General features: G+C 49.3%; 1 protein-coding gene across 5 annotated transcripts in view; it reads right to left on the bottom strand.

Annotated features, from left to right (window-relative positions):
* Positions 1–1,020: 1,020 nt before the first annotated feature.
* The window catches only part of CTNNBIP1 (catenin beta interacting protein 1), a 291,847-nt gene continuing 265,095 nt past the window's right edge, over positions 1,021–27,772 (bottom strand). For 4 of the 5 annotated variants that reach the window (XM_069610013.1, XM_069610010.1, XM_069610009.1 and 1 more), the window contains one exon: positions 4,329–8,047. In XM_069610013.1, the coding sequence (XP_069466114.1) occupies positions 8,041–8,047 (7 nt within the window). In that variant the 3' untranslated portion in view covers positions 4,329–8,040. Of the gene's footprint in view, positions 1,276–4,328; positions 8,048–27,772 lie in introns of those variants that run through there. The other variant, XM_069610012.1, reaches the window with a different exon arrangement.

The following is a 27,772-nucleotide window of genomic DNA, read 5'->3' as shown; positions in this document are numbered from 1 at the left end:
TTGATCTTATATGCTTCTAAGTGAACTAAATTCTCCACACATGGCACGAGAGTGCCAAACAATTGTAGAGGGCCGTATAACGAAAGGCCTTATAGTTTGAAGACCAATGACAAACTGTATCTTATGTTTCTCAAGATTACATGTTTTAGAGGTAGGCATATGTTGTCCCCCTAACAGTGGGCAGCCAATCATAATCCTAGTCTCTATGCAACGTATACTTAGATGTTCCCCTTAGGCCTATCACAGTGCTTAGTACGTTTTCTATTATTTACTACATAGTATGACGTTACTGCTGATGTATTTTTGCATACAAGGATGTTTTTATGAGAACTACACAGAGCTTGAGCGAACGTCCGTTGTAACCTCCCCATTTTAGATAATTGTTAATAAATCAGCACCTGCCATCTTCCCGAGTTGGTTTGATTATTTGGACTCAAGCTATTCTGCATCCCCATCCATTGCATGCAGCACAACACCCAAAGGGCCATATGCCCACTTGTCTTTCACAAACACATTCCATAGCCCGCATTTGTCGCAGGGCTTGAAGAGGGACCTTCCTTCCTTCTTCTCCGTTATTGTTAGAGGGTGCAAAGAAGGCCTGATGGCCTTCTAGAATGTTCAACAATCTTCACAGACAACGGATCCCTGCTGTCAGCAGATGACGAGAGCACACCGACTCTTTTGGATCAAAAATAGAACCTTTTTCTGTTGAACACGAAAAACGTAGAATTAGCTCGCAGAGCAAACGCGAGGGCTCCCAACAGTGAAGCGTGCATTAATATGAAGACGGCTGCCAGAGGAGGGGCTTAGGGAGAGGACTGTTCATTGGATGGGGCAGTATGACCCAGAGGACGGCGATTGGTTCAAAAGAGAAATACAGTTTGTAAGTGAAAGTGAAACTTTTCTTTTACCAAGGATTCCTAGCCTGGCGATGGGTAATATTCAAGAGCACGTGAATCCATGCCAGACCTGCCCCAATTCTAAATCTTCCATTATGAATTAAATACAACAAACAATAAGAAAACACCTTCTGTTGCTTGTATTTTCAGTGTTTTATAAGCGCCCAAACACACGACCTTACAGCCATTTTGAGCATTCCTTCTTGATTCATAATTTCTAGCAGGGTTTTAAGAGTGTACATTTTCTGTAGAGAAGGTTCTGTTCCATGACAGACTGAATCCACGGAGATGGGACATTCTTGCAGTCGCTTTTCCTGTTTAGTTCAATATATGAGCCAGAAGACGATACTAGGAAGTTTTTTCATTTGGTGCACTCCTAGGACAAAAAGTACATGTTGAAACGTGAAATATTCAGAGGGGAACAGAAGAAAATGTGTGAATAATGTGCCGGAGGGCAAAGCGTCGCTGCCTTCTCCTGAATAAGTGCCCCTAATTTGCAGGCTCGCTAGATCAAAAGCAACAATATTCTTAAAGTAACAGAAAATACTCATTATTTCCACATTCGCTGGGTCTTCAGAAGGCTTTGGCAGCAGAAGCAACTGCATAACATGGCACATGCCAGGGATGGGCACAAGCATTTATTTCGCATTAGTACCCAGTCTGCCCTCCATCAGTCACGGGACCCCAGTCTGCCCAATTTCCCTGCTCTTTATGCACAGGCCGTACACATATTCCCCTTTTACCTCTGCATTCGCCACACTACTGCACCTGCCAGTGCTTTAGTGAAGTCCCTTTTAAACACTTGTAAAACCATAAAATGACGAACGGCGTCCCATATAGGCATCAGAAGGCCAAAGACGTCTGTAGTGTGCCCCATGTTCAGTTGTGGAGCCTGAAAGTACTCAAACTTGCAGATGGTATTTTTATTTTCCTGGTTACTCTCACTATGTACCAACCTCTGCTCACTGTGGCTAGACACATCCAGTTGCTATTCTGTTTAGTTTTATACTTCGATTTGAAAAGCATACGACATGAGAATACTACCCATCTTCTTCCCCAACTATTGACTTACTTTCTTGACGCACGAGTATTGTAAAATAAAATAAGTAATCACTTCCAAATGTCAAAAGGTATTGACCAGTATGACAACTTCTCCCAAACAAGATACATGAATATATACGGTCTGTCCAAGTCCTTTTTCGATCGACTTGAAGTTTCATGCCTCCACCTGTTCTGCTGGTATCTCTACCAAGGCTTTCACTGCCCTTTCCTTTAGGTGCTAAACCAACTGAGCTGGCTTGCTAAGAATTTCCTGAATTATCTAGTGGTATGGCTGACGCTTAACTAAATACCGAAATAGGCAAAATAAATAACTGCACTACGAGCATTGTACTGTAAAGGGGATATTGTATAGTGAACGTCTGCCATTTCCCTAGCCTCCTTGTGGATTCAAATGTGACTAGGTTAGTGAAAAAATATGGAAGGTAGTTAGGGATGCTCTTTAGGAGTCTGATTGTTCAGAGTTTATAGGTTAGATAGATCTGTAGGGTTTCAGTCTGCCGTCAATGACAAAGGTTCTGTACTGTCAGTATTAGGTTTAATCATTAAAATAATAAATTTCATACTGTTTAAGCAGCAGCAAATAAAGAAGGAACCACAGAGCTGGACACACTAGCTGCTATTTTCGGCAGGGGTGGACTTTGGACCACCGCCCTACCTGTACCAATGATTTGGAACGACCACCACATGATCGCTTTCACCATCAAAATCCCGAACCACATGATGCCCACAAGCATAGAACTCCCAGCGACAAACAAAAGAAACTGGAAAAGACAACCTTGAAACATTAACACAACTATTAGAACTACTAAACCTGACAATCCCAAACTAAACGAAATGACACCAAACACTGTTGAAGAGAAACTCCACACCTGGATCACAGAAGCATTAGACCAAATAACCCCTTAAAACTCTCCCACACCCAAAAAAAAAAGAAAAAAAAAAAGAAGTGGCAGCAAGATGGTTCAGAGGAACTTGGGGAAACTCAAAAGCCCAAACTGTAAACTGGAGAAATGCACTACAACCAATTGGTCAAAACTAGCTACCAACGTCAAATCATAAAAATCGGCAGTCCAGAAAGCTAAGAAAGCATACCATAATGCAAGAATCCAATCAACAAATCCACAAAATGAAATGTTCAGACTCGTCAGGAAATAAAAAAGCCAACTTCGGGCAACACTACCCTCACAAATCTTATGCCATAACATTACAGCCCACCTAATAGCAAAAACAGAACCAATCCAACAATCCATCGACGCATCCCGCAGAGGCACAAACACCCTACCAGAAACCAACACTCAACCAATTCAAACCTAGAAGCCAGCAAACCTTTGAGAGACTACTAAAAGATACCAACGTAGCCGAATCTCCCAGTGACCAATGTCCACAAAAAACAAATAATTCCACAACAACCTACTAAAAATGAATCTATGCCTAATCGCGGGAAAAGCACCAGAATCATTCAAATCAGCATACATCAAAATACTTGTAAAAGACAAGGGAAAAAACAGATAACCCTACTAACTCCAAACCTATATCAAACCTGCCGTACCCAGCGAAAATATTAGATAACTACGTGTACAAAGAACTACTCAATCATTTAGAAAGCAACGGAATACTAGCGAGAGGAACCGAATCAACACTTCTCTCCAAGTGGGACGACCTAAAAATAAACACAGATAACACCCAATCAGCCCTCGTACTACAACAACCACCCCCACAAACAGACCACTCCAAACCTCATACAAGGATCGCCTCTACAAACAGTAAGTCTGGAACAATGAAAAAACAGGATGAATACATGCAGAAAGAAACAATAAGCTACACAATACCCATAGACCACCCAAAAACCACTAGCCACCCCCTTCTCTCTTCCACACACACACCCAGCAGCTAGTGAAACAACCCACCAAAACACTCAACCCCACATCACCCTCTAGCCAAACTACAAAACCAATAACCACTGACGCCAAACCACTCCAAGACTGGCCGCTGCCCTCCCGGATACAACAAGCCCCAGCGCACAAAAAGCACACCCAGAAAGCTCACACGCAGACACCAGTTCCTCCTGGTTCTGCACGCATCAACAGATGAGCCCCAGATCTATTTCCCCACGAACCAACCCAACCCACTTTACCTTACAGAGCCACATGAGCGCCTAGAGACCATAAAAAGGCAGCAGTGTGCGGTAAAAATAAACGTAACATGTGCTAAATACGATATATACTGCGTGTAATATGATTAAAGTAATATGATTATTAAAGTAGATTAGTTAAAAGCTGTATTTCGAATCCCCCAATTGTATCAGTCCAGGAACATGACCATAAACAACCCCTGCCCCCCCCCAAAAAAAAACAATCAAGCAAGATGAGCGATTAAAAACTGTATTGTTACTTTCTGACTTACAATTTCATTTGAACAAAGAAAACAACGATCCAGATCGAGACTCCACTCAGTGAAAAGGAGGTATGGAACCAGCCTGGTATGGAGGGCAATGAAGGTGCACTCAGAGGTCAACAGGGCAGAGTCAGTGATGGGAACACCACCTGTCTTAAGGTTAGTCAAAAGCAGACATGCAACTGAGGTCTCCATCAATAAGAGAATGCACTCTTACATGTCTCTGCCCCAGTAAGGGGGCGGTCTCACCCAATCTGCTGGCATCAGAAAACAACCTCACTTGCTCGAATGGTTGGTTCAGCAGCATGGTGGGCACTACAGACTGTGTGCCCATTGTGCAGTTTGAACCGCAGCACCAATTGGTTATATTGCAGTTTTGTGGTGCCTGCAGAATGCACCGGGAAGCATTGAGCATTCACACCAAACACAGCTCAAGGCTGAAAACCTCTTCCGGAGTCGCTTCACTGGTCTACAAGCATGCTGCCAACTGTTTGGGTTTGACCAAATAGGTTTACCCTCAGACTTGATACTTGAGGGCAACTTCTTTCCTTTTTGACAAATAGTTGCCCATTTAGTGAGGCTGCAGTGCAAAGGTTTGCCTTTTACTTTATACAGTTCATTTGAATTTTACACAGTTGCCCCTAAAAATAGGTACACTTGCCAAAAAATGACTTCAAAAGTTGCCAACCCAAAAGGCGATTAAAAGTTTGTCCTGAACGCCCACTTCCTTCTCAATTAACGCATGTCCTAGGCACAGTCTCATGCAGGGGGGCTGTGAGGAACAGGCGATCCTGCTGCAGGCTGCTGTGCCTCAATCTTAAATTGATAAATCTGCCCATTTCCATGTTCTGCTCGTTCCACTTGCTGCCTTACTTTAGGTTACCTCTGTGGCCGTTTCTTACAATAAAAGTGTTGGCCTTTCTGACGCAAAGGACAGGTGCAGCTATCACTAAAGGGTAAGCGCTGCAGCCCCAGTTTCATCGATCTGGTGGGATGATCAACAGATCTACTCCCTGCAAGACCGTGGGCACTGCCCACCCACATGCAGAGCTTTCAACACAATCATATTTTTTCTTCTCACTACTCGCACCCCTGTCCCAGTTTCTTCACGCTTTGCTCTTTCATTCTTAGCGTAATTTGTATTACCCTGTTTTCCTTTGTGGATGGAGTCCCCATCCTGTGGGAAGGGGCGCGGGGGAGGATTGATGGCTTAATCACCTTGGTTAAATGTTGAGATGTACAAAGGGCGAACTCCCTATTCTGCTGCACCAACCTCAGAAGTAAAGTGTTTAGTCATCTAAACAGTCACACACAGTGAGAGGACTGGTGCCCCCACAGATACTCCAGGGTACACACCAACTGCTGCACCCAAACATCAGGTTCAGAGGTCGATACTAGTGCCATTAGCATGGGGGCACCCACCAAAGGGAGGATGGGGGCAGGGGATGGGTGGGGCAGATAAGGAGTCAGCATTCCCAGATCAGCCTCCTCGGAACCTGTGGGATGAGAACGGTTTCCCCACACCTCCCTAACCCACGAGTTAACTGAATGCGGTCCACCACCCTGCGACACCTACCTGGGAACTGAAGCCCTTTAGGCAGCTGCACTCCAAGGGTGCTGTCAAGTGGAACACCACCCCAGGGAGGCCATCAAGGAATGGGATCCAGCACCCAGGAAAGTCTGTCATGGGAAAGGTACAAGTACCCACTGAGCATAAAGGGAAAATAGTCCTGGCGCCACTCTGTGGGACGGAAATATATAGGAACCAGCTGATGTTTAGAGCTCAATGAACTATCAGGCAAGGAAGACATGCACTACACAACTCGTGGGGAAATTCTCGATGTCCAAGCCCATCAGCTGTGTTGGATACAAGAAGTACAACTTTGTGTGCTAGGAAAGCATGTCTCTCTCCAATCCCATTAAATATAACATCAAGTTTGACACTCTCCAGTTCACATCAAGTGTCGTTGCACCAGCAACACCAAATGTAGACTGGTAGGGAATAACCCAGTTCTCGAAGCCACTGCAACAGGACTCAACCAGGAAGAGAACACAACCCGGCCAAGCCATCTTCGGAATAGCCAAAAGGGCCTTTGGAAATGTCAGTGTGTTCACCCCCTTTTAACAGTGTGAAATGTCCACAGGCCCAGAAATCCCCCACAAAGCCAGCTCCTGCTTCCCTGCAGACCATATCGATACAAAGCCCACGGCCCAGTGCGTTTTGTCTACAATTAGAATTTTTAAAACAGGTACCCCTTTATTTCTGCCCTCTTGCAGCCCAGCCACTGGTGTTTTGGACTCCATATGCTCGGTCTCAAGCTTTCCTTGATAACTCGTGGAATTGATCAAAAAACAGTCAAAGTTAATCAAAAAAACCAGGAGAGGTCTCTGTTGGCTTGAAAAGTTCAGGACTGTATGTGGAACAAGAGCAGGATGGTTAAAAACCTGGAACTCATTTGTCCAGAGCATGAAATGGAGAGCAAAGGGAGCAAGATTCCTGCAAGAACCGCACTCTCGCAGTACCAGTTGTGTTGCCAAACAGAAACCAGGCCAATGGAGCATACCTGGATGAGCCCTTTCAGTACAATCAGTCCTGGAACACACCAGGTCAGCAGTAAAGACCGAGGGCAAGTTCTCAAACCCTAGGATGACAAGAGGTCCCAGCTGCTACATTATCTGAATGGCTCTGCACGCAATTGTTAGACAACTACATTCAGGGACAATACTCCATTATGAGCGAAAACAGGCTGGAACTGCACGGTTGACTCCTTGCGGTAATTCTGGGTTAGAACTGAATTCTAGGGAGAACCCAATGACAAACCAGGAGTATTAAGCCCAATGACAAATACCGGTTTTTCACACGAACAGCTAGTTGGTTTCTTCCTTTCATCGGGGGGTGTGGTTAACTGCATGGAGTTAAGGAGAATCTATCACAGACACCTGCCAGCCAGCAGCACAACAAAGAAATCACAGCACAAAGCTTACTAAAAACCCTCGTCCCCACTGCGAGTAAAATAAATATTACAAAAGCACCCTGGGGTCTTTCAAGTCAGCGAATGTGGTGCAACAGAGGAAAGTGGCAATCAGCAAATTCAAAATAATACTATTAAAAAAAAGTCAATGCCAGATCACCACCTGGAACAATTCACAAATCAAGACTATTTTTATCTTCAGCTAACTAAAGGAGAGCTCCAGCTGTGGTCACAAAACGAATCCTTCTTGCGATGGAATCCAGGAACGGAGCTAGGGTGGCAAGCTCCCCGAAGCAGGACTCCAACACAGGCACTAATGCGGGGCACAGAAGGACGGACAAGGCTGGAACCAGAAATGAAACAAAATGTTCATGTTGGCAAGAAGGTTGAAGGTGTGGGTGCAGCCCTGTCGTCCTCTCCTCCATCAGCCAAAATCAGAGATCACCCCTTTAATCGTAGCAACACTGCAGACATCTTCTGTTCTCCTCAGGAGTGCATTCAAGGTCAGCCTTTGAGGCGATACCAAACTACCAACATGCGGCTCAGCAAAGGAACAAAACACATTATCCTTTCTCCACGCATCCCATGACTAGTTTTCCCTCCCACCCCACATCCAGGCCTTTTAGGGCCATTTTTGTCTTGCAACTGATTGCATTTTCAGTTATTGCCTTCGGTCCTCTGCTTCAGATTTAGAAAACGCCATTACCACATCCTCAGCACCTGGAAAGCAAGCAAGGGAATCCATGAATAACTGCAACCCACGTAGATGAAGAGAAAACTTTGCGCATGAGGTCACCACAATTTGATGCAACATTAAAATAACTTATTACATGAAATAAAAACTGCCCATCTAGCCTGCCTTCCCGTGAATGCATATTCTAACATCATCGAACATAACGTGGCCTCCTGCTTGAACATCCACTACCCAATAGAAATGCTATCTTGTACCGACCTGCCCCGCTCACTCTGATTTGATTACATTGCCTGTCGCCACCACAGTTGCTTGAGAAAGCATACTGGCTATTTGTGCTTTTGATACAACTAAACTTCTGACAAGCCATTAAGGGTTTTCCAGATGCTAATCTGGTTCTCAACATTCACGGTGCACTCGCAGTTAACAGAGGGATACAACTATGGATGTAAATGCAGACCTTTAAAAATAAGATGAAACATTACAGCATCACTGTAAAATGTCGGTCTCCTGTCATTTCCACAAACTAAATTACTTTGTCATTTGTTTGTGTACATTACTTCGAATGTGTGTAGGTATTTGTGGACTAAGCGTTATAAGGGAGCAGGGGGGGGGGGGAGGAATACCTCTCCCCCAAATATCGAAGTAATGTACACAAGTAAATTACAACAAAGTAAGTGTTTTTGTTGAAATGACAGAACCAAAATGTCAGCTTCGGGAGACATTGGTATTCTTTTGTTGTGCACTGTAAAGAAGTCAAGTAGGAATACCACCATAAAGATTCAAGAATAAGAAATTAGGCGTTTGTTAAGGGAGTACAACTATGGGTGAGGTTTACGTTCACATTCCCACACTATTTGCCCTCCCCTTCTCTGCCCCTCCTTAACTGAGAGCAGACCAAGATTGGAAAAATTGAACAAAGGCTGCCGTTCCCTTGGATCCCAATAACAAAAGTCAGAAAGTGTGCCTAATAGCGGCACTGTGCTAAAGTTTGAACTTTAGCAAGTGCGCCCAAGAGCATTGAGTGCGCCCAAATTGTTTGAGTTGGTGAGCTTCACATCTTGATAGTGTGCCCAAATTACTTCACTGTGTTGAGTTTCTCATCTAGAAAGCACGCCCAAATATCATTGAGTGTGCCCTAAGAGCCTCACTGTGTTGAATCTCACATCTAGAATGTGTTACAATTTGAATGTAGGAAGTGTTCCCTACATCATTGAGTGTGCCTAATAACATCACTGTGTTAAAGTCGAACTTAGAAAGCGTCACTGTGTTATAGTTCGAATTTAGAAAGGGCTCCCAACATCATTTATTGTGACCAAGTCAAACATGTATATATGCTAAATATATGTGTATCCCCATGTTATCTGTATCACATGTTTACCCCCATCCATCCTGTCGCTTTATATACATACACCGCTATGTAGGCCCCTCCCTGTTCGCAGGCGCTTTACTGATAACCACCATATCACACTACTACGCTCACACTCTCCTATACACCATTGTTCAACTAAAACACAGCGGTACTATGATAAATGTCGGCCTAGCTGTTCTCATACTAGCATGACCCCACAAACACCTCATCCTAATAAAACACAACTAGTTCAGCACATACCGGCTAGCGTAGGCGTTCTCCTCAGGCCTAACTCAACCAAAACTCAGTCTGGGTGTCACCCTCCAGACTGAACACATCCAACTGATTCCTCAGCACCACACCTACCACTAAGAAGCAGCTATCATGCAACAACCACACCAGCTGCACACATATCCGGTGCACCCACGCACAATATGACTCTCTACTGACTAGAGCTGCGGTTCCCGAGGGCGTTCAACCTACCAGCGCTTTATGGTCATACCAATGATCCATAAGACGCTATATAAATGCCAAATAACATATCTAGGTAAACCACGAAATGTTTCCGTTTCAAAGCAGTCTAAATTTAGCAGTCTAATTTTCCAGTTCGCAATCCAAAAGGGAGCAACCCCTTTCACAGCAAATCTGTTAAGCACTCACTGTCTCGCAGGTTTGAGCAACCCCACATTTCTTTCCCAACCGCACTTTTTTGGGGTATTCTGGCTGCAGTTCCCAGTAGCTCATCTTTAACCTCCTCAATGTGTTGCAATTCTACCCAAGGGACTTTCTTCTATACCATCAGCTTCTCTGCCTGCCGTCACTCCTGGGACTCCTTGGTGCCGCACAATGTGCCCCACCTTAACCCAATCCTTTCAGATTGAGCGTGTGCCTGTTGCTTCTCTTCACAGAATTTATTTTCCTCTCCGCTTATATCGCCTCTCATGGATACATTTCTCCAATCACCTCTTTTGGGTATTCCACACATATCCTCTCAGTATTCACTCTCCTCTACTTCTCTCCTTTCTAATTTTCGCCTCCCGTTACATGCATCCTGCTGTTCCTGGTTTCTGCCTCTTCCAGCTGGTGTAACCTTGAACCACTTCCTGGGGATCTTTCACTCTATGAATATAGACCTCCTTAGTTCTTCCTCTTGCCTACACCCTTAGTCTGTAGTTTGTTACCATCTCCTTTTTCACCAGTCTCTTCTCCTGGTCTCCTCTCTCCTGAACCTTATCACGCAACCTTCTTCAGCGCCCCAGTTCTCCAACAACTCTCTCCAATGTGCTGTTGCCTTCTCCAGTCACCCATACCCCCAGAGCACCCTGCCTATCTGTACTCCAGCTGAGGTTATAACTGCATGTAGTCTCCAATTGCATAACTTGTTCTGGTTTGTAGGATCTCTCCCCCTTTCAATGTCAAACCCAGCAGGGTAGATACGCTGTTCGCCGTCTATTTTGACCACCCTCTTTGATCCGCATTCATCGGTTATCTGGAGCGAGGGTGCTTTCCTGAAACGCCAAAGTTTAAGTCTGCCCCTGGCAGCACTACTCTGTTAAATGAAATGTGAAAGTCTTAGTGCACAATCCCTCATGCTGCAAAGCAGGAGGGAAACGTGCAATTATAGCGTAAACTTGGTCTACAAAAATAAAAAGGCTAATCCTTCCCCGCTCAGCATCTCCGATTGTGTACAAGTGGTGTTACACATCCATCTGCCCTAATACGTCACCAAAAATGGAAGACCTTTACAACTCCAAAGTGCAGACTCTGCAAGTCAAAGGTTCTCAATGGGGTGAGTGACCCTAGTTATGCTGAGGATCTGCTTTAAGGAGTTTGGTAGCGGCTGGTCACCATGGTGCATCATCTACCTTAAACAGCTGGGCCATGGCGAGGATACTCCCCACTGCTTCAGATTTAAACAGTGTGCCCCGGGCAGAGGTACCCAGTTCCCTTAGCTACCCCACCCTCTACCCAGAAAGCCAGGCAGGGGACTGTCACAGCATACAACACAAACAAGTAGGCCCAAGTTGATAATCCAGTTTAGAACTACAGAACACATTCCTTGCCTGCCATCACTACAATTATGAGCGCCAACAAAGAAATGATCCACTAATATACTTCAACAGCCATACAAAGCTCAGAGAAAAAACTAAGGCATAGATCATTGCAGCTTTGTGCTATACTAGGTCGGGTATAAAATGTTACCTTCATGGTAAATTCGGTAAAATCAGGCAAAGCAGGGTGGATGGAAAGGTAAGAGACCCCCCCGGGCCCTGATTGAATGCATTTTGCAGGTTTTTTCCCCCACCGCCCAGCCCCGCTCCCATTCCCACTTCCGATCCCTCGTCTCCCCGCCCACCAGTCCTCCCCAAGGCCGATTGGCGAGAATTTGCCGGTTGTGTAGGTATATACAACTCCCTGCTCGCCGTTTAATACCGGGAGAAGCAGGGTGGACAGAAAGGTAAGAGACCCTCCCGGGCCCTGGTTGAACCCTCCCCAGCCCCACTTGCGCTCCCAACAGACCCGTTCCCCATTCCCACTTCCTTGATCCTTCATCTCCCACCCACCAGCGCTCCCCCAAGGCCCCCCGATTGGCAGGATAATGGGTCTTAACCGACCTTCCAGGGCAGCCCTCAGTCCTGCAGCCCTTGCGGCTAAGGGTGACTCCTACATTGGCAACTCCAAGACATGTCTGCAAGGGAAGCCAATGAAACCAGCAGTGAACCGACACCAACAAAAACTAAGTGTGGCATGGGTGGGGTGTAGAGCAATTACTCTTCTCCAGAAAGCCCCCGCCACTCTACCTTACCTTTCCATAACAGACGGCCATAGACTTACACCATGCATACTTGGAGAGATTTATGAACACCAGCCTAAATCTGTTCATGGCTGGACTGTAAATGTTGCCTTCCATTACATACTAATATACTTACCAATGTTAACTAGTGCCACACCTACAGAGAACGGTGAAGATTAGACAAGCCTCATATTTAGACAGGTGTAACAATGTTAGCATGTGCCACACTTAAATGGAATTCTTAAGTTTAGCCTGCGTCGTATCTAGATAGTATGGCACATGCTAACATTCACATTTCTAAGAGATGGCATCGTGATCACTAGCCTGCCTCACATCTAGATCGGATATTGAAGATTAGCAAATGCCACACTCAGATGGAATAGTGAATGATAGCAAGCATCACAGCTAGACATAATTGCAGGGACAGCAATGCCAATTAACCAATCCACTAACAATTTCACCCCTCTGGATACACCTCTCAAAATCTAACCAAACACAACCACAAGACTAAAACATAATCTGCACAAACTTCACTGCAACAACAAAACAAACCACACAGACTCGCACAACAGCACACGACGACTGTAAAACACCCCAAGCCCAGCCAACGGACCCACCGGGCTGAGGCTGCCAACAGCACATCACTGCTCTCACACTTTTCCAGCTTATTCCCACTAACTCACCCCACTCCCCCCGCCCCCTCTTCCAGAGGGGCCAGAGGACCACTCCGGTGGTGATAGTGCACGGTACAAATATCCTTTAACATGCTCTCCCTCCATTACAATTGGCAGTCATAGGAAGGGTTGGAACAGCTGCTTCAAAAGATCACACCTCAAAACCATTTAGAGGTGCATACATACATGGTTTCATGCGAGTTCCCAGAGGTGACATCTAATTGCAACCTGATATCCTATCACATACCATTTTAGCACAGCCTAAGCTCCAGGAGGATGGGGTGGGTGTTGTGAAAAAGGGTGGACAAGTACTAAGAGTGTGAGAATCACCAAGAAGCAAACTCTGTCCGGCTCTCACTTGTTCTTAACGTATTGGGAACAGAGGGTACAGCCAAAAGACAATTAGGACGGTATTGGAAGGGACGTATGCTGTAGCATTTCCAGGTTCTGCTTTGAGCCTTACCAGGCTCCAATCAGAACCATTGCAAAGATGCATTGAATAAGTTATACAAAGACATACTGACAGGCAGCTTGGGGAGTGCCCTATTTGTAGGCCTGGAAATCTGTTATGTGCACGTGTGAGCAAATCGAATTCCAGACATGTTTTAACTCCAAGAAATACCATAGATCACCTAGGTGCCTACTCGCTGACCTTGGCCAAACTCCCAATTACAAACACAACCTTCTACCAGTTAGGCTGCAAATGAAGAGGTAGAAAAGTAAACTGGTCCAAGAGACCAGTCCTCACCCATAAAAGATTCACATCCCTTCTCTTACCACCTTACATTACTCACTCATGCAACCCTCGCACATGGCGGCAAATACCATACTACCAGAGTAATGACACTGCTCCGATCTGTAGGTTCATCCAAGGCTGCCTAAATGACACATGTGTAATGCTGTCTTGCATAGCACATGTATCAATATTCCCCACTGAACTTCTGCAACTGAAAAATTAATAAGAGGGGGTAGGCCCCCCCTCTGCTTCCCCCACCCTTGGCCAGGCAAATAAAGGTTTAAGTTACACTTAACTCCTTAAATTCGTAACCTTAACTGAAAAGCTAGGAAATGTGGCTAGTCATTTTTATAATTCAAGCAATAAATACATAATCAAAATACTGGTGTTGCAACCGGTCAGGATCTGGACACTGGTTTTGGAAATTCCCTGCTTGACTGAAGAAAGGCAAACGCAGAATAACAGCTGGAAAATTATTTTTTTTTGCCGGTGTGTAGAAGCCGGACAACAGGGGTGGACTGGAGTCCAAGAAGACTGATACAGGAATCCAGAAAATGTACACGGCTGGCAGAGCGGGAACCCATAGCAAGGAGATGGCATCACACGTGACCCTCCGGGGCCTCAGTCCGTTTCTCTCGATAACACATTCTGAAATACAAACGCTCTGCACACACTTCCTACACACGTAGAGAAACGTGCACGTACATACACAGTCACAGCTACACACAATACGTGCTAAAAACAGAGGCATCAAACACATACTGTTTATGCATGTACACACTGCTCAATGCGCAGGACGCACAAAAAAAAACAGTCTTCTGAACACATAGAATAGTGCCCAGCACCCCTCACACACTAGGAGCGCTGGAGTCTGAAGGGCTTTTCTCGGTGTATATGACTGGAGAGCATGGAGAGCAGGGTGCATGTGTGTAATAGTCCTGTACCTTTACCTTGCTCTCAGACACCTTCTAGTGCACAGTACCTACGCGCGGTTGGTTGTGTGTAGAACAGGGGAGTGGGTGTTGTATCATCAGTTTACATCGCTCCTTGCTCCCCTACACGACCCCTAGCAATAAACGCGAATGTCATGTGATCGATGGGAGCAAAGCACAGGTGCAAGGGGCGAGCATCATTGTATGGCTACACCCCTCCCCCCGCCACTACCTGAATGTGCAGGATGCGGTGGCGTGCTCAGATCATCCCCAAGGGCTGCCGCCTGCGAGATAACAGGCTCCTGTTGCTATGGAGACCGCAGCCATCTAATCCCCTGGGATTATAGGGAGCTCGGAGCAACACATCGCTCCAGATGATGATTCCAGACGAGCAATGGACAAAAACGGCTAAGTGCGCTCAGGTCTAAAGCGGCAGCTCCGGGAGATGCAGATCCAAGGGTAGTGGGGAGGGGACGAATGCACGGTGCAAAAATGCCAGGGAGATTAAAAAAAAAAAGGCCCTTTACCAATTATTAAACGATCAGAGATGGCAGCTGAGCAAAGTAGAGCGTCTGTGTGCCCACCAGTGAGGCAGATAACAGCATCACAGAGGCTCATGCGTTTGCCCCCTTCCTATCTGTGTTGTTGGACTAAGAGCAGAAAGAGGAGGATAAGAAACCTCGTTGTGAGACAGGGCCCTGCCCAAGCTCTCTTCCCAGTCAGCCCCGGCCACTACAGGACATCTCACTCATGTGAGAGCTTCAGGCTTGGGAAAAAGGTGCATTCCGGGGCCGGGTGAAGGGGCGTGGCCTAACAAGCCGACATGCGACGCCTGCCATTGGGCCACGCTCCCTTTATGTGCCTCGGCTCAATTTTCAGTGCCACTTTATTGACACTGGAGGTGTCAATCACCAAATACGAGTGTGGTATTGCCAGGGCCGTTTCAAAGCACAGCAACTCCTTCGTGCTACAAACCGGCAAATCAATATCTGGCCAATAGTTTGGTCTGCCGTCACAGTACCTGGGGCAACCCACTTTTCCACTTACTGTCCCCGGGTTCCCGTGCTCCACTTCGATCAAATCTGTCGAATGCCGACCAAGGTCATTTTAGCATTGCGTTCCATTAGTGCTGATTGACAGGGAGCAAAACTGGCCCAGTGGTTCACTTGCGGACCTTTGGTGAAGGAACAAGTTACTTACCTGTAACTGTTGTTCTCCAGCATGGGTCTGGCATGGATTCACATGCTCATGAATATTCCCCGTCGTCAGGTTGGGAATCCTCGGTAAAGAAAAAACCAGTATCAGTTTCGTTTCTGATCTGTCTTTCGTAGTAATAACCAATCACTGGTCTCTGCGTCATACTGACCACAGCCAATGACTGCCCTCTACCTAAGCACCGCCTCTGGCAGCCATCTTCAGATTTGGAAGCACGTGAAGTGGCAGTATGACCAAGTGAAGAGCCGCAGAGGGGTAGGCGGGAGGGTTCGCATGTGAATCCATGCCAGACCCATGCTGGAGAACAACAGTTACAGGTAAGTAACTTGTTCCTTCTCCAGCATGGGGTCTGGCATGGATTCACATGCTCATGAATAAAGAATACATAGCAGTACACACATGCACAACCACGGGAGGTGGCAAAGGCTCAACATTAAGCATCACATCAACTCAACATTAAGCATCTTACCTCCTCACCAGGCTCACCTCAGGCGAACAGGTTGCGCAGCACTGCTTGGCAGACCCTGGACTCCTCCCTGGAATCCCGGTCGACGCAGTAGAATTTCGTGAAGGTGTGCGTCGACCTCCACGTAGCAGCCCTGCATATGTCCAGCAGGGGCACACCAGATAGGAACGCCGTGGTAGCTGCGATCGCTCTGGTGGAATGGGCTCTCGGACGGCCAGGCAGCGGTCGGTTTGCCAACCGGTGACAGCACATGATACAGCCGGAGAGCCATCTGGAGATGGAAGCCTTCGAGAGAGCCTTCCCCTGATTGACAGGTCCAAAGTTCACAAAGAGTTGTGACGTCTTCCGAAAACCCTTCGTGCGGTCCACGTAGAACTTCAGCGCTCTAGCTACATCCAGCGAGTGCAAAGTCCTCTCAGCCGGCGATGAAGGCGACGGGAAGAACACAGGTAACACCAAGGGTTCGTTGAGATGGAAGTCCGACGGTACCTTGGGCATGAAGGAGGGGTGCGTCCTGAGCACTAACCTCGTGTCGTGGAAAGTCAAGTACGGGGCCTTGCAGGAAAGGGCCTGGATCTCTCCCACTCGTCGTGCGGAGGTGATGGCCACAAGAAAAGCTGTTTTCCACGATAGAAACTTCAACGGGGCCGAGTGCAGAGGCTCGAAAGGAGGTCCCATGAGCTTGGTCAGCACCACGTTGAGCTCCCACGCCGGGGCCGGAGCCTTCACCGGCGGGAACGATCTGAACAGTCCCTTCATGAACTCTTTCACCAGACGATGAGACCACAAGGACGTCCGCCCCGTGGTTCTGGTGTATCGGGAGATCGCAGCAAGATGAATCTTGATGGACGCGTGTGCCAGACCAGCTTTGGCCAGCGTCAGCAGGTACGGCAGTACTTGGGGAGCCGTAATCCGTAGAGGGTTAATCTTCTGTGCGTGGCACCAGACAGAGAACCTCTTCCATTTGTGTCCGTAGCATTTAAGAGTCGAGGACGCCCTGGCCTTTGCAAGAACCTCTCTGCAATCGGCCGGTATGTCGTATCCTCCAAACTCTAGCGCTGCAGGAGCCAGGCCTGCAAGTTCAGCGACTTCGGGTCGTGGTGGAGGATGGCGCCTCCTTCCCTGGAGAGTAGATCCGCGTCCGCCGGCAGCTTGATCGGCGGGGACGCTGACAAGTCCAGAAGGTCCGGGAACCATATCTGCCTCGGCCACGCAGGTGCGACGAGGATCATCCTGCACCGTGACCTCTTGAGCTGGTTGACGAGCCGGATTAGCAGAGGCAAGGGAGGGAACGCGTAGAGGAACAGGCCCTCCCAGGGGAACGAGAAAGCATCGCCCATGCTCCTCGTCTGGGGAAACCTGCTGGCGAACCTCCGGCACTTGGTGTTCGTCGCCGTCGCGAACAGGTCGATCTGGGGTGTGCCCCACCGTCGGAAGAGGCGATCCACCAGATCCTGCCGTAGTTCCCACTCGTGGCACGAGCGCAGCTCCCTGCTGAGTGAGTCGGCGATGGTGTTTTTTATCCCTGCCAGATGAAACGGCACCAGAAAAATCCCTTGGGCGACGGCCCAATGCCACAGGTCCTGCGCCTCCTTGGACAGCGCTGGGGACCTGGTTCCGCCCTGTTTCCTGATGTAAAACATGGTGGTGGTGTTGTCGGTGAAGATCCTCACCACCTTGCCCTTGAGGGACGGAAGGAAGGACCTGAGGGCCCAAAACACTGCACGGAGCTCCAGGACGTTGATATGCAGGGACTTCTCCGTCGGGAGCCAGAGTCCCCTTGCGTGCAGATTTTCGGTGTGCGCTCCCCACCCTTCCAGGGAGGCATCCGTGGTCACAGTCTCCTGGTGGGCTGGGGTCTGGAAGTCCATGCCCGCCGTCAGATGCGCGCGGGTGCCCCACCACTGTATCGCTCGTCGGAAACTCTCGTCGAGCTTGATCCTTTCCTCGAAGCTGCCCGTCGTCTGGATCCAGCGCGCATCCAGGAATTCCTGCAACGGGCGCATCCGGAGCCTGCACATGGGAATGAGGTAGATGCAGGAAGACATCATCCCGAGGAGGGACTTGATGGACCTCACCTTGGCCGCGTCGGCCACCAACATCCGTTGCACCTTGCCCAAGATGGTCCTGGTCCTCTCCTCCGACGGGGAGGCCAGAAGGGACACTGTGTCGAGCCTCGCTCCCAGAAACAGTGCGACTTGCGCGGGCACCAGGTGGGATTTGGCGTAGTTCACGGAGAATCCCAGGTCCGTGAGGAGTTGGACGGTCCTTGCCGTGTGGACCACGGCGAGCTCCCTCGTCTTGGCGCGGATGAGCCAGTCGTCCAGGTAGGGGTAGACGTGAATCCCCTCGCGGCGCAGCTGCGCCGCCACCGGTGCGAGGCACTTGGTGAATACCCTGGGTGCCGACCGTAGTCCGAAGGGAAGGGCTTTGAACTGGTAATGACGCCCTTGGACCACGAATCTGAGGAATTTTCGGTGCCCCTTTAGGATGGGAATGTGGAAGTAGGCATCCTCCAAATCCAACGACGATAGGAAGTCTCCTTCCTCCAGCTGACCCAGGACGTGCTGGAGGGTGACCATCCGGAACTTCTGCGCCTTGATGAACTTGTTCAGACGTCGCAGGTCTAGGATGGGGCGCCATCCTCCCGTCTTCTTCTTCACGAGGAAGTATCGCGAGTAGACTCCGGAGCCCCGAAGCCTCTTTGGGACGAGTTCGATGGCGCCCTTTCTGAGCATCGCCTTTACCTCCAGGAGAAGTTGAGGGACGTGAAGTTCTTTCCTGGCCACGGGGGGGACGCGCGGGCACCTTCTTAGAAACTCGAGCGCGTGGCCCCGGGCCAGGGCGTCCAGCACCCAACGGTCGGTGGAGATGGACTCCCACACGCTGACGAAGCCCGCCAGCCGGCCTCCCACCGGGGTGCTTCGGTGGGGGCCCGACCCCACGGCCGGTTCAATCCTGCTTGGACGCGGCCTTGCCGCCTTGACCTCCTTGGCGACGACGGCGGGGTCCGCTAGACTTGCCTCGTCCTCTGTAGGCCTCTTGCGACGACGAGCGGGCCGCTTGACGGTAGGAAGCGAAACCGCCGCCGGAACCTTTGGAGGCGCCCTTGCCTCCGCCGCTCCGAAAGGGCGTTCGTCGTTGCTGCAGGACTCCAAGGGCCCTGGCCGTCTCAGTATCCGCCTTGATGGCCTGAAGGGAATCGTCCACTGTCTTCCCAAACAGGTTGTTCCCGTCGAAGGGCATGTCCAGGACTCTGGTCTGGACGTCCTGCCGAAAGTCCGTAGCTTTGAGCCATCCACGACGTCGAAGGCAAACGCCGTTGCCCAGCTGGCGGAACCCAGTGTCGGCGATGTCCGTCGCCACGGTGATGGCGTGGTCCGACGCCACCTCACCTTCCTGCAGGATCTCAAGGGCCTCCGCCCTCTTGTCGTCCGGCAGAAAATCCAGCAGGGGAGCTATCTTGTACCAGAGCTCCCTGCCGTAGCGGGCCACGATAGCCAAGGCGTTGGCCGCTTTAATCGTCGTCGCTGCCGACGAGATGACTCTACGTCCCATAGCATCCAATTTCTTTCCCTCGCCGTCCGGCGGGGAAGTCGATGTGGAGGCCGCACCCCCCCCGCTTTCTTCCTGGCTGCCGCGGAGACGACGGAGTCCGGGGTAGGCTGCGCCCGGAGGCATAGGGGGGCCGTGTCCGGGACCCGGTACTTTTTCTCGTACCGGTCTCTTCTAGCTGGCGTCGTGGAAGGGTTCTTGAGGAGGGAAAGGCCCTCATCCCAAATGTCGTCCAACAGAGGCACTGCGAGGACCGTCTTCCTCTTGGCCTCACGCCGCTGATAAAGGAAGCCTTCCTTTTTCTTCTCCTCAGGGCAGAGTTGGAAAAGCTCGGACGCCCTGGAGATCATGGAGTGGAAAGATCCGATCTCGTCAGGCGGAGAAGCCCTGGTGGGAGACGACGACGGAAAATCCTCGTCGTATGCCTCGTCGTCCGTACCCGTCGCTGCCGTGTCAGTCCCCGTATCATCCCCTCGGGTGGACGGGGAGGAGGGCTGGACGGGGCGCGACGGTTGAAAAGGAGGTGGTGGATGGATCCTTCTTTTCTTGGTAGGGGGAACACCAGAAGGTCCCGGTTCTGGATCCCCCGACGGGAGAGGTTCCTCCGTCGGTAACGGTAGCCTCGTCCTTATCTCGGAGCATAAGGACTGTATGGCCAACAAAATGGCCGCCGAGTTGTCTTGCGGCACTGGCAGAGGGGAATCCGACGGGCGAGCAGGGGCCCCGTCGGTATCCTCGACGATGTCGTCGTCGTCACCTGCGTCGGGGTCCATTCCGACGGGCTGGCCTTCTTCCACGCCTAGGCCGTGGCTTAAGACCTCGATCAGCTCCTCTTCTGAGGTTGAGGCCGAATCTACGACGACGCCCTGCCCCCCCTTCTTCTTCCCCACGGAGGGTTTCACGGGGGTCCTATCGATGGGCACAAAGGAAGACTCCCTCCGAGGAGGCAGGGAGATTCTGGGCCCTGAGGTCGCCACCACTGGTGTAGCCACCACAGGCTGAGCCAGGGCCGCCGCGACCGTTTCGATAGAGGGCTTGGTCGGATGGATCAAGGCCTTCACCACCTTAGGTGCGCTCACCGCCTTATCCTTGAGGGAGGGGGCACTGCCACGCTCCTCCTCTGCCTTAGAGCTCGACCGGGGCCTCTCCAGGAGCTTCGCCGGGTGCTCGGCCTTCCTCTTACCCGACCCAGAGCGTTGGCTCGTGGTTGATGGTGCCGGGGAGGGTGCGCCCTGCCTGGCGCCCGTAGAGCCCGACCGTTCGGCGCTCCCGGTGCCAGCGGACTCGCGGTGCTTGGCCTTATGTTGGGCCCCCGTCGCCGGGGCGCCCTCAAAGGTCTTAGAAGACCGCTCGGATTTCTTCTTCTCGCCAGACGGGCTCTTACCCTCCAGCCAGTTGGCGAGACGTTGATGGCGGTCCTTCATGGTCCGTTCCGACATGTTGCCGCAAAACGCACAGTCCTTCTCCACGTGCGTCTTGTCCTCATGAAGGCAGTAAAGGCAGAAAGAGTGTTCGTCCTCCTTGAAGACGTTCTGCAGCTGGCATCCAGGGCAGACCCTGAACAGCTTTCCGGGCGTCGAGCTTCCCTTCTCCTGGGCCATCTCCGAGACCGGGCCTGAGAAGCTTCTGGAGTCCTCCGAAGCGTAGCTCGACGAAATCTTCACCCTTGAGGGGCACAGATGAATCCGACACGGGTCCCCGTTGATCGGATGTAGGATCGGTGGAGCTTGAGGCTCTTTTGACCGAAAGAATCGAAGTTTTTTTTGTGAAAAACCGCGAAAAAAAGCACTAACGCTCGAGAGCAATAGCACGAGGATCCCAACACATGAACGTGCGGTAGAAATCTGAAGATGGCTGCCAGAGGCGGTGCTTAGGTAGAGGGCAGTCATTGGCTGTGGTCAGTATGACGCAGAGACCAGTGATTGGTTATTACTACGAAAGACAGATCAGAAACGAAACTGATACTGGTTTTTTCTTTACCGAGGATTCCCAGCCTGACGACGGGGAATATTCATGAGCATGTGAATCCATGCCAGACCCCATGCTGGAGAAAGGCGCTTTATAAAATGTAATACAATACAATGAAGAGACCAGGGATGCCACGTGACCGAATTCTGTGCAAATCGCTCCCACTACAAACATTTCTGTACTCCTTAACACCCCCTCCCCCCCAAACAATGATGTGCCACACTTGCAATCACACTGGGTGTCATTCACACTACCTGGCAAAACTCTGCACACAATATGAAATCTGAAGAAATACAAGTGTCTCCAGCAAGTGATCAGATTGTGTGCCGTTGCCCAAATCCCAGAATTCGAGCTCAGTGTGATAGCAGATCTCCGCTGTCAGCAGATGGAGAACAGAGCACATGGGCTCTTTTGGAATGAAAATATAACCCCTTTCCCCGTCGAAAAACACAACAAACAGAAGTAGCTTGCAAAGCAAACTCGAAGATTCCCACCACTGAAGCATGCAGTAAAAAATCTGAAGATGGCTGCCAGAGGAAGGGCTTAGGGAGAGGACCGTCATTGGATGGGGCAGTATGACCCAGAGGACAGCGATTCGTTTAATGGAGAAATACAGTTAAGTGAAACTTTTTATTTCACCTAGGATTCCCAGCCCGACAACGGGGAATATTCACTAGCATGTGAATCCATGCCAGATCCCATGCTGGAGAAAGGGTCCACAGTTCCTCAGCCACTACCTCCTCACCATTACGCAGGTCTTATGGGTTACATCTGCAAAAAGATTAGGCCCATGCTTTATCTAACAGAGCTGGCACTAGCATCTCTTATTCGTGCTGGCCTGCAGATAGTGAACATCATGGTGTGGCAGTGTAGAAAGGGCGTTTGGCCTAGTGTAGTGGATGTACAAATAGAGGCAACTTCTTTGATTGATTTATGTGTTTAAGTGGGGGCACAGTATGGCATACTCCTCACATACACACAATGTTCCAGTGTAATATTGTATGGACATGGGACAAAAACATTCATATGTGCCGTTAGAAAGAGGAGGCACCACAGACACCATTAACCAACAGGGTGATGACTTGTGCAGCGCACAAATCACTGCTGCATACATCACAGCATTGATTTGCCATGGACTACTGTCTGCATGGTGCCACAATAAAACCTGCTTTCCTAATCAAGGTGCCAAGTCACATTGAGAAGTCATCTGGTGTACGCTAAGCAGTGGTTGGCTCGTTATAAGGAGTTTTAATGCTGAGCAGATGCGTTTCGTCCATGTCCCAAAGCAGCCAATAGAATACTGAAAATGACAGTTAACCTTCCCAGCAATGCACCATAATGTAATTAAAAAGTAATGTACCAAAAAAAAGTTTTGGTGTGTCAAATAGAGACATGAAAATAAAGAACAACGTTTTAAATGTTTTCTGTGTGGCACGTTAATACTCTTGGAAGAATGCATAGGTTGGTCAGCTAACTGATGCTTTGTGCTGGTCTTCAGAAGAAATATTCCCTATGTTCAGTTCTTTCAAGGATTGGGTTGAGATGTCCCAAACATCTGGAAGGCACTTTTTGAATATTTCACCTAAAAGTTTGTATTTATACATGTGTTTTGTTGGCATATTCTTCACATAAAAAGTTTAGTTAATTTCTCTGTACTTGTAAATAGAGGGGAAGGGAAGGTGCCCACTAGGGATTTTTTTTTTTAATATAAAAAGGGGGGTGGCCCTCTCCCTCCTAGCCCAAATGGATGGGGGTGGGAAGGGGGGGGCAGGCATTCTGTGTAGCCCTCCCTGGGGGCAGATTGGCAGTGCAATCTGCCCCTAGAAAGCGGCAAATGTGTTTTTACTGTGGGGTGAGGGTCACTAGACCACCAGGGATGGCTTGAAAGGGGGCGGTGATCAGAGCACGATAGTTACGATTTGTTTTTGCTGGGCCGATTACAGATAATGTTTTTTGCTTTTCATTTACAGGTTTTTTGGAAAGTCGTTTTGTATATTCTACGGTTTGGGCCCATTGTCAGTGGGGTGGGTGGGGCTGGATTGTTGGTGGTGTGGGCAGTCTGGGTAGGTATTTTGGTGGGCTGGGACACAATTGCAGGGTCAGGCCACAAATTGCCCCCCCCATGCCCGCAGAACATTTGCATTTCCCTGGGAGGGCTGTCTCCCATGTGGATCGACCATTCCCATGTACAGCGACAGTCCCGGGGAGCCCCGAGCAGGGTCCCCATCCCTCACCGGAGGTAAAGCTGTAACACAGCCCAGCCAGAGCTTGGGGATGGTCGACCCACATGGAAGACAGGTGCCAAAGCCAGGGATATCACCCCTGACCATCCTTGAGCTCTGGCTGGGTTGTGTTACTGCTTCTCCCTTTGGGAAAGGACGGGGACCCTATAGAGGCTCCCTGGAACCGCTGCTGGGCGAGTGGACAGTCAACCCACATAGAAAACCCTCTTCCATTCTGACCATGCACGTAAAAAATTTTTTTTATAAAATATCGCCCACCTCACAAACCCAATGGTAACCTTATAAAAATGTGTTTTTTTGTTTACACTTAACCTGTTCTTGAAAGCCTGGAAGATGGCAAATTCAGAAAGGCAAACCATTTGTTACTAGCTCTGAAAACCACATGCTTCTTTGTGCATTGGCATTTTCTGAAAAAACATTTGCTCTTTTTTATTTTCCCTCACCTCCATACAGCAAACTAGGATTCCTTGGTGGAGTTATGACCACCTACATGTGGGAGGGAAAGGGCCAAATTTGGCCAAGATATCACATGTAATAAAAAAAGTTACAAGGGATTGAAATCACCAAAAAAGGGCTCTACACTGGGAGGGTGAAACCCTCAGCAGTCAAGGGGTTAAAGCATGGGTGCACAACATACAGCCCGTGGGCCAGTTGCGGCCCACCATGCTCTTTTGTCCAGCCCCCGAGGCACAAAGACTATCCCAATCGAGGGCGGCCCGCGGCCACCCTCCATTAGGAAAGTCTTTGTTGTCTTCTGGGCTGGACAAAACACTGGCCCTCATTGGCTCAACACACACGCACCAGGTCGCTCCTACGAGCCACGTAATGCGTGTGTGCTGCACCAATGGAGGGCCAGCACTACAGCTGGCGTGGCCCATAAGGCTTGATGCCGGAAGGCATTTCAGCCTTGGACCACGCCAGCCGTAGTACGATTCCAGCGTTCCAGCTTACCTGCCGCTTACCTGCCTGCCTTCCAGCACGTCTCCGGTAAGTAGTCTGTGTGTCGTGTCTGTTTTGCTTTATGTTTGTGTGTATGTTGCGAGGGGGGGGGGGGGGGTCGGATGTGTATGAATGTTTGGATTTTAATGTTTTTTGTGTGTATGTTGAAATGCAGGGGTGGGGGGGGGTCGGAAGTGAATGTTTGGATTTGAATGTTTTTTGTGTGTAGGTTGAGATGCGGGGGTGGGGTTGTCAGATGTGTATGAATGTTTTGAATGTTTTTTGTGTGCTGGGGTGGGGGGTTCGGGTCTGTGTGTGTGCTGAGTTGGGGGTGGGGCTTCGGGTCTGGTGATTTGGGGGTTTGGAGTTGGGGGTTCGGGTCTGGTGTGTGCTGATTTGGGGGTGGGGGTTTGGAGTTGGGGGGTTCGGGTCTGTATGGGTGCATGCTTGAGAGTGTGTGCCGGGGGCAGGGGGGGGTTTGGAGTTTGGGGGGGGTCGGGTCTTTATGGGTGCATGTTTGTGTGTGTGCTGAGTTGGGGGGGTGGGGGTTCGGGTCTGTATGGGTGCTGGTTTGTGTGTGCTGATTTAGGGGTGGGGGTTCGGGTCTGTATGGGTGCATGTTTGTGTGTGCTGAGTTGGGGGTGGGGGTTCGGGTCTGTATGGGTGCTTGTTTGTGTGTGCTGAGTTGGGGTAGGGCTTTCGGGTCTGTATGGGTGCTTGTTTGTGTGTGCTGGGGTGGGGGTGGGGGTGGGGGTTTGGAGTTGGGGCTTTTGGGTCTGTATGGGTGCTTGTTTGTGCTGAGTTAGGGGGGTTCGGGTCTGTATGGGTGCTGGTTTGTGTTTGCTGATTTGGGGTGGGGCTTTCGGGTCTGTATGGGTGCTGGTTTGTGGGTGCTGATTTGGGGATGGGGGTTCGGGTCTGTATGGGTGCATGCTTGAGAGTGTGTGTGTGGTGAGGTGGGGGGTGAGGGTTTGGAGTTGGGGGGGTTCAGGTCTGTATGGGTGCTTGTTTGAGAGTGTGTGTGCGCTAAGTTAGGGGGTGAGGTGGGCCAGGGTGAACAACATCAGAGACAACGGGCAGCCTTGCCTGGTGCCCCGTAGGATCACCCAGGCAGGTGAAATGTGTTTGCCAGTGCGAACCCTGGCCACTGGCCTGATGTATAGCAACTGCACCCAGTGTGTAAATCCCGGGCCAAACCCAAAATCGGCATCACCACGTCGATTTGTTCCCATTTAGTGATGCTCTTTGGCATTCGCTGCAGTCCCCTAAAGATCATACTCCTAGGTCCAGAATTGTCCCAGGACATAGTATGATGGTAACAAATGTTTGCCCCCCCAACCCCCACTTACTATCCCCTCTCCCTCTCCAGCACTATCTGAAATGTCGCCAGGCCTAGTACGATAAAAGCTTGTTTTGTTCCTCTCCCTCCTTTCTCCTCACCTTGTGTAATTCTCCGGCTCTACCAGAAATAAACTATCATAGCATATCATTAGAGATGTTGGGCCAGAGTGTCAAGGGTCAGCAGTGGGTGTGGTTTATTTGTACTTTCCTAAAGCTTTCAAAATCTGCTGCAGCCTTTTCTAGTGTGGTCCTGGATGATGTCTGCTCCTGTAATTTTGCAACTAAACCTGGATCAAGCGTTTGAGACCCTTTGAGTGTGGGTAATTGTTACCTTTCTACAACCCCATCAAGCATTGTTCAGGGGGGATAGAAGCACAAGCAGAAACTATTTCTCTGGCGCCATATGGTGGAGCTCCTGTCAGTTTTGCCCTGCCCAGGAAGAAACTGAGATCAGTTTATTTGTATGTTTACTAAAGTAATTGGTCATCCTGTGATAATTCCTTTCAAAAGCTCATCATTTGGCAACAGCTTGTGCTTTGAAATGTTATTTTTTTTTTAAAGTATGTCCTCAATTTCCACCTTAATCTCAAACATAGCAGGTTGATATGCTATGCAGCCCGCTATTCCTGAAAGTATCCATCAATAAGTGCATCAAAAGGTATGCTGGCAAGGCTATGTTCTTTATCGGATCTTGTTCTTTTGTCGCTTCTAGGATTCTCCAAAAAGTATATAATTTGTATATACTCTAGACTTGGACCGTCGTAGTGGGAGCATAAAAGTGGATTTCGTATCTTTATCCAAAGATGTCCCTGCCAATGACAGCCCAACTGGAGAAAGGGATGCTGGCACACTACCCCGCATGTGCAGAGGTTTTCCCCCATGACAAGTATTAGGGTGGTATAGGCATGTGAAGGAACTGCAAAATGTTTGAGAATCGTTTCTCACAATTCAAATCCCAGCGAGCCTCTTTTAAACTTTTTGCAGACCCTTTCTCAGCTGATGTTGACAGTGTGCAACCTGAACTGCAACTGGAACTGATTGAACTTCAGTGCTGTAGTTCCCTCAAAAATAAGTACAGAGATGCCTTTATTAGTCTATCAGTCTCTGGACACTGCTCAATTCCCCAATCTGTCACGGGAAGCATTAAAGATGGTATCTATGTTTGGCAGTACTTACATTTGTGAGCAAGTTTTTTCACAAATTAAACTACATAAATCCAGCCTAAGGACAAGACTAACTGACCAACATCTCCATGCTATCCTGAGAGTAGGCACAACCTCACTGGAGCCAGAGATCCAGAAACTGACAGCTGAGAAACACTGCAATGTTTCTCACTGATCAGCTATGTCTGGTTCACTGTTTTATCCTGTATGATTTGGGGAAATGTATAGTACAAAATGTAAGTTTTAAATACAAAAAAAACAGTACACCTCCAAAAAGGTGTTTTTTCCAACTGCCATAGTGTTTGGTTGGGGGTGAGGGGGCCCTGGGGCATAGTGTTTGGTTGGGGGCGAGGGGGCCATGGGGCATAGTGTTGCAC

This window comes from Ambystoma mexicanum, chromosome 8 (assembly GCF_040938575.1).
Source record: "Ambystoma mexicanum isolate Mex_15411 chromosome 8, UKY_AmexF1_1, whole genome shotgun sequence".
Lineage (NCBI taxonomy): Eukaryota > Metazoa > Chordata > Amphibia > Caudata > Ambystomatidae > Ambystoma > Ambystoma mexicanum.
Note: the sequence above shows the minus strand (reverse complement) of the source record. Positions and strands in the feature narration are given on the sequence as shown.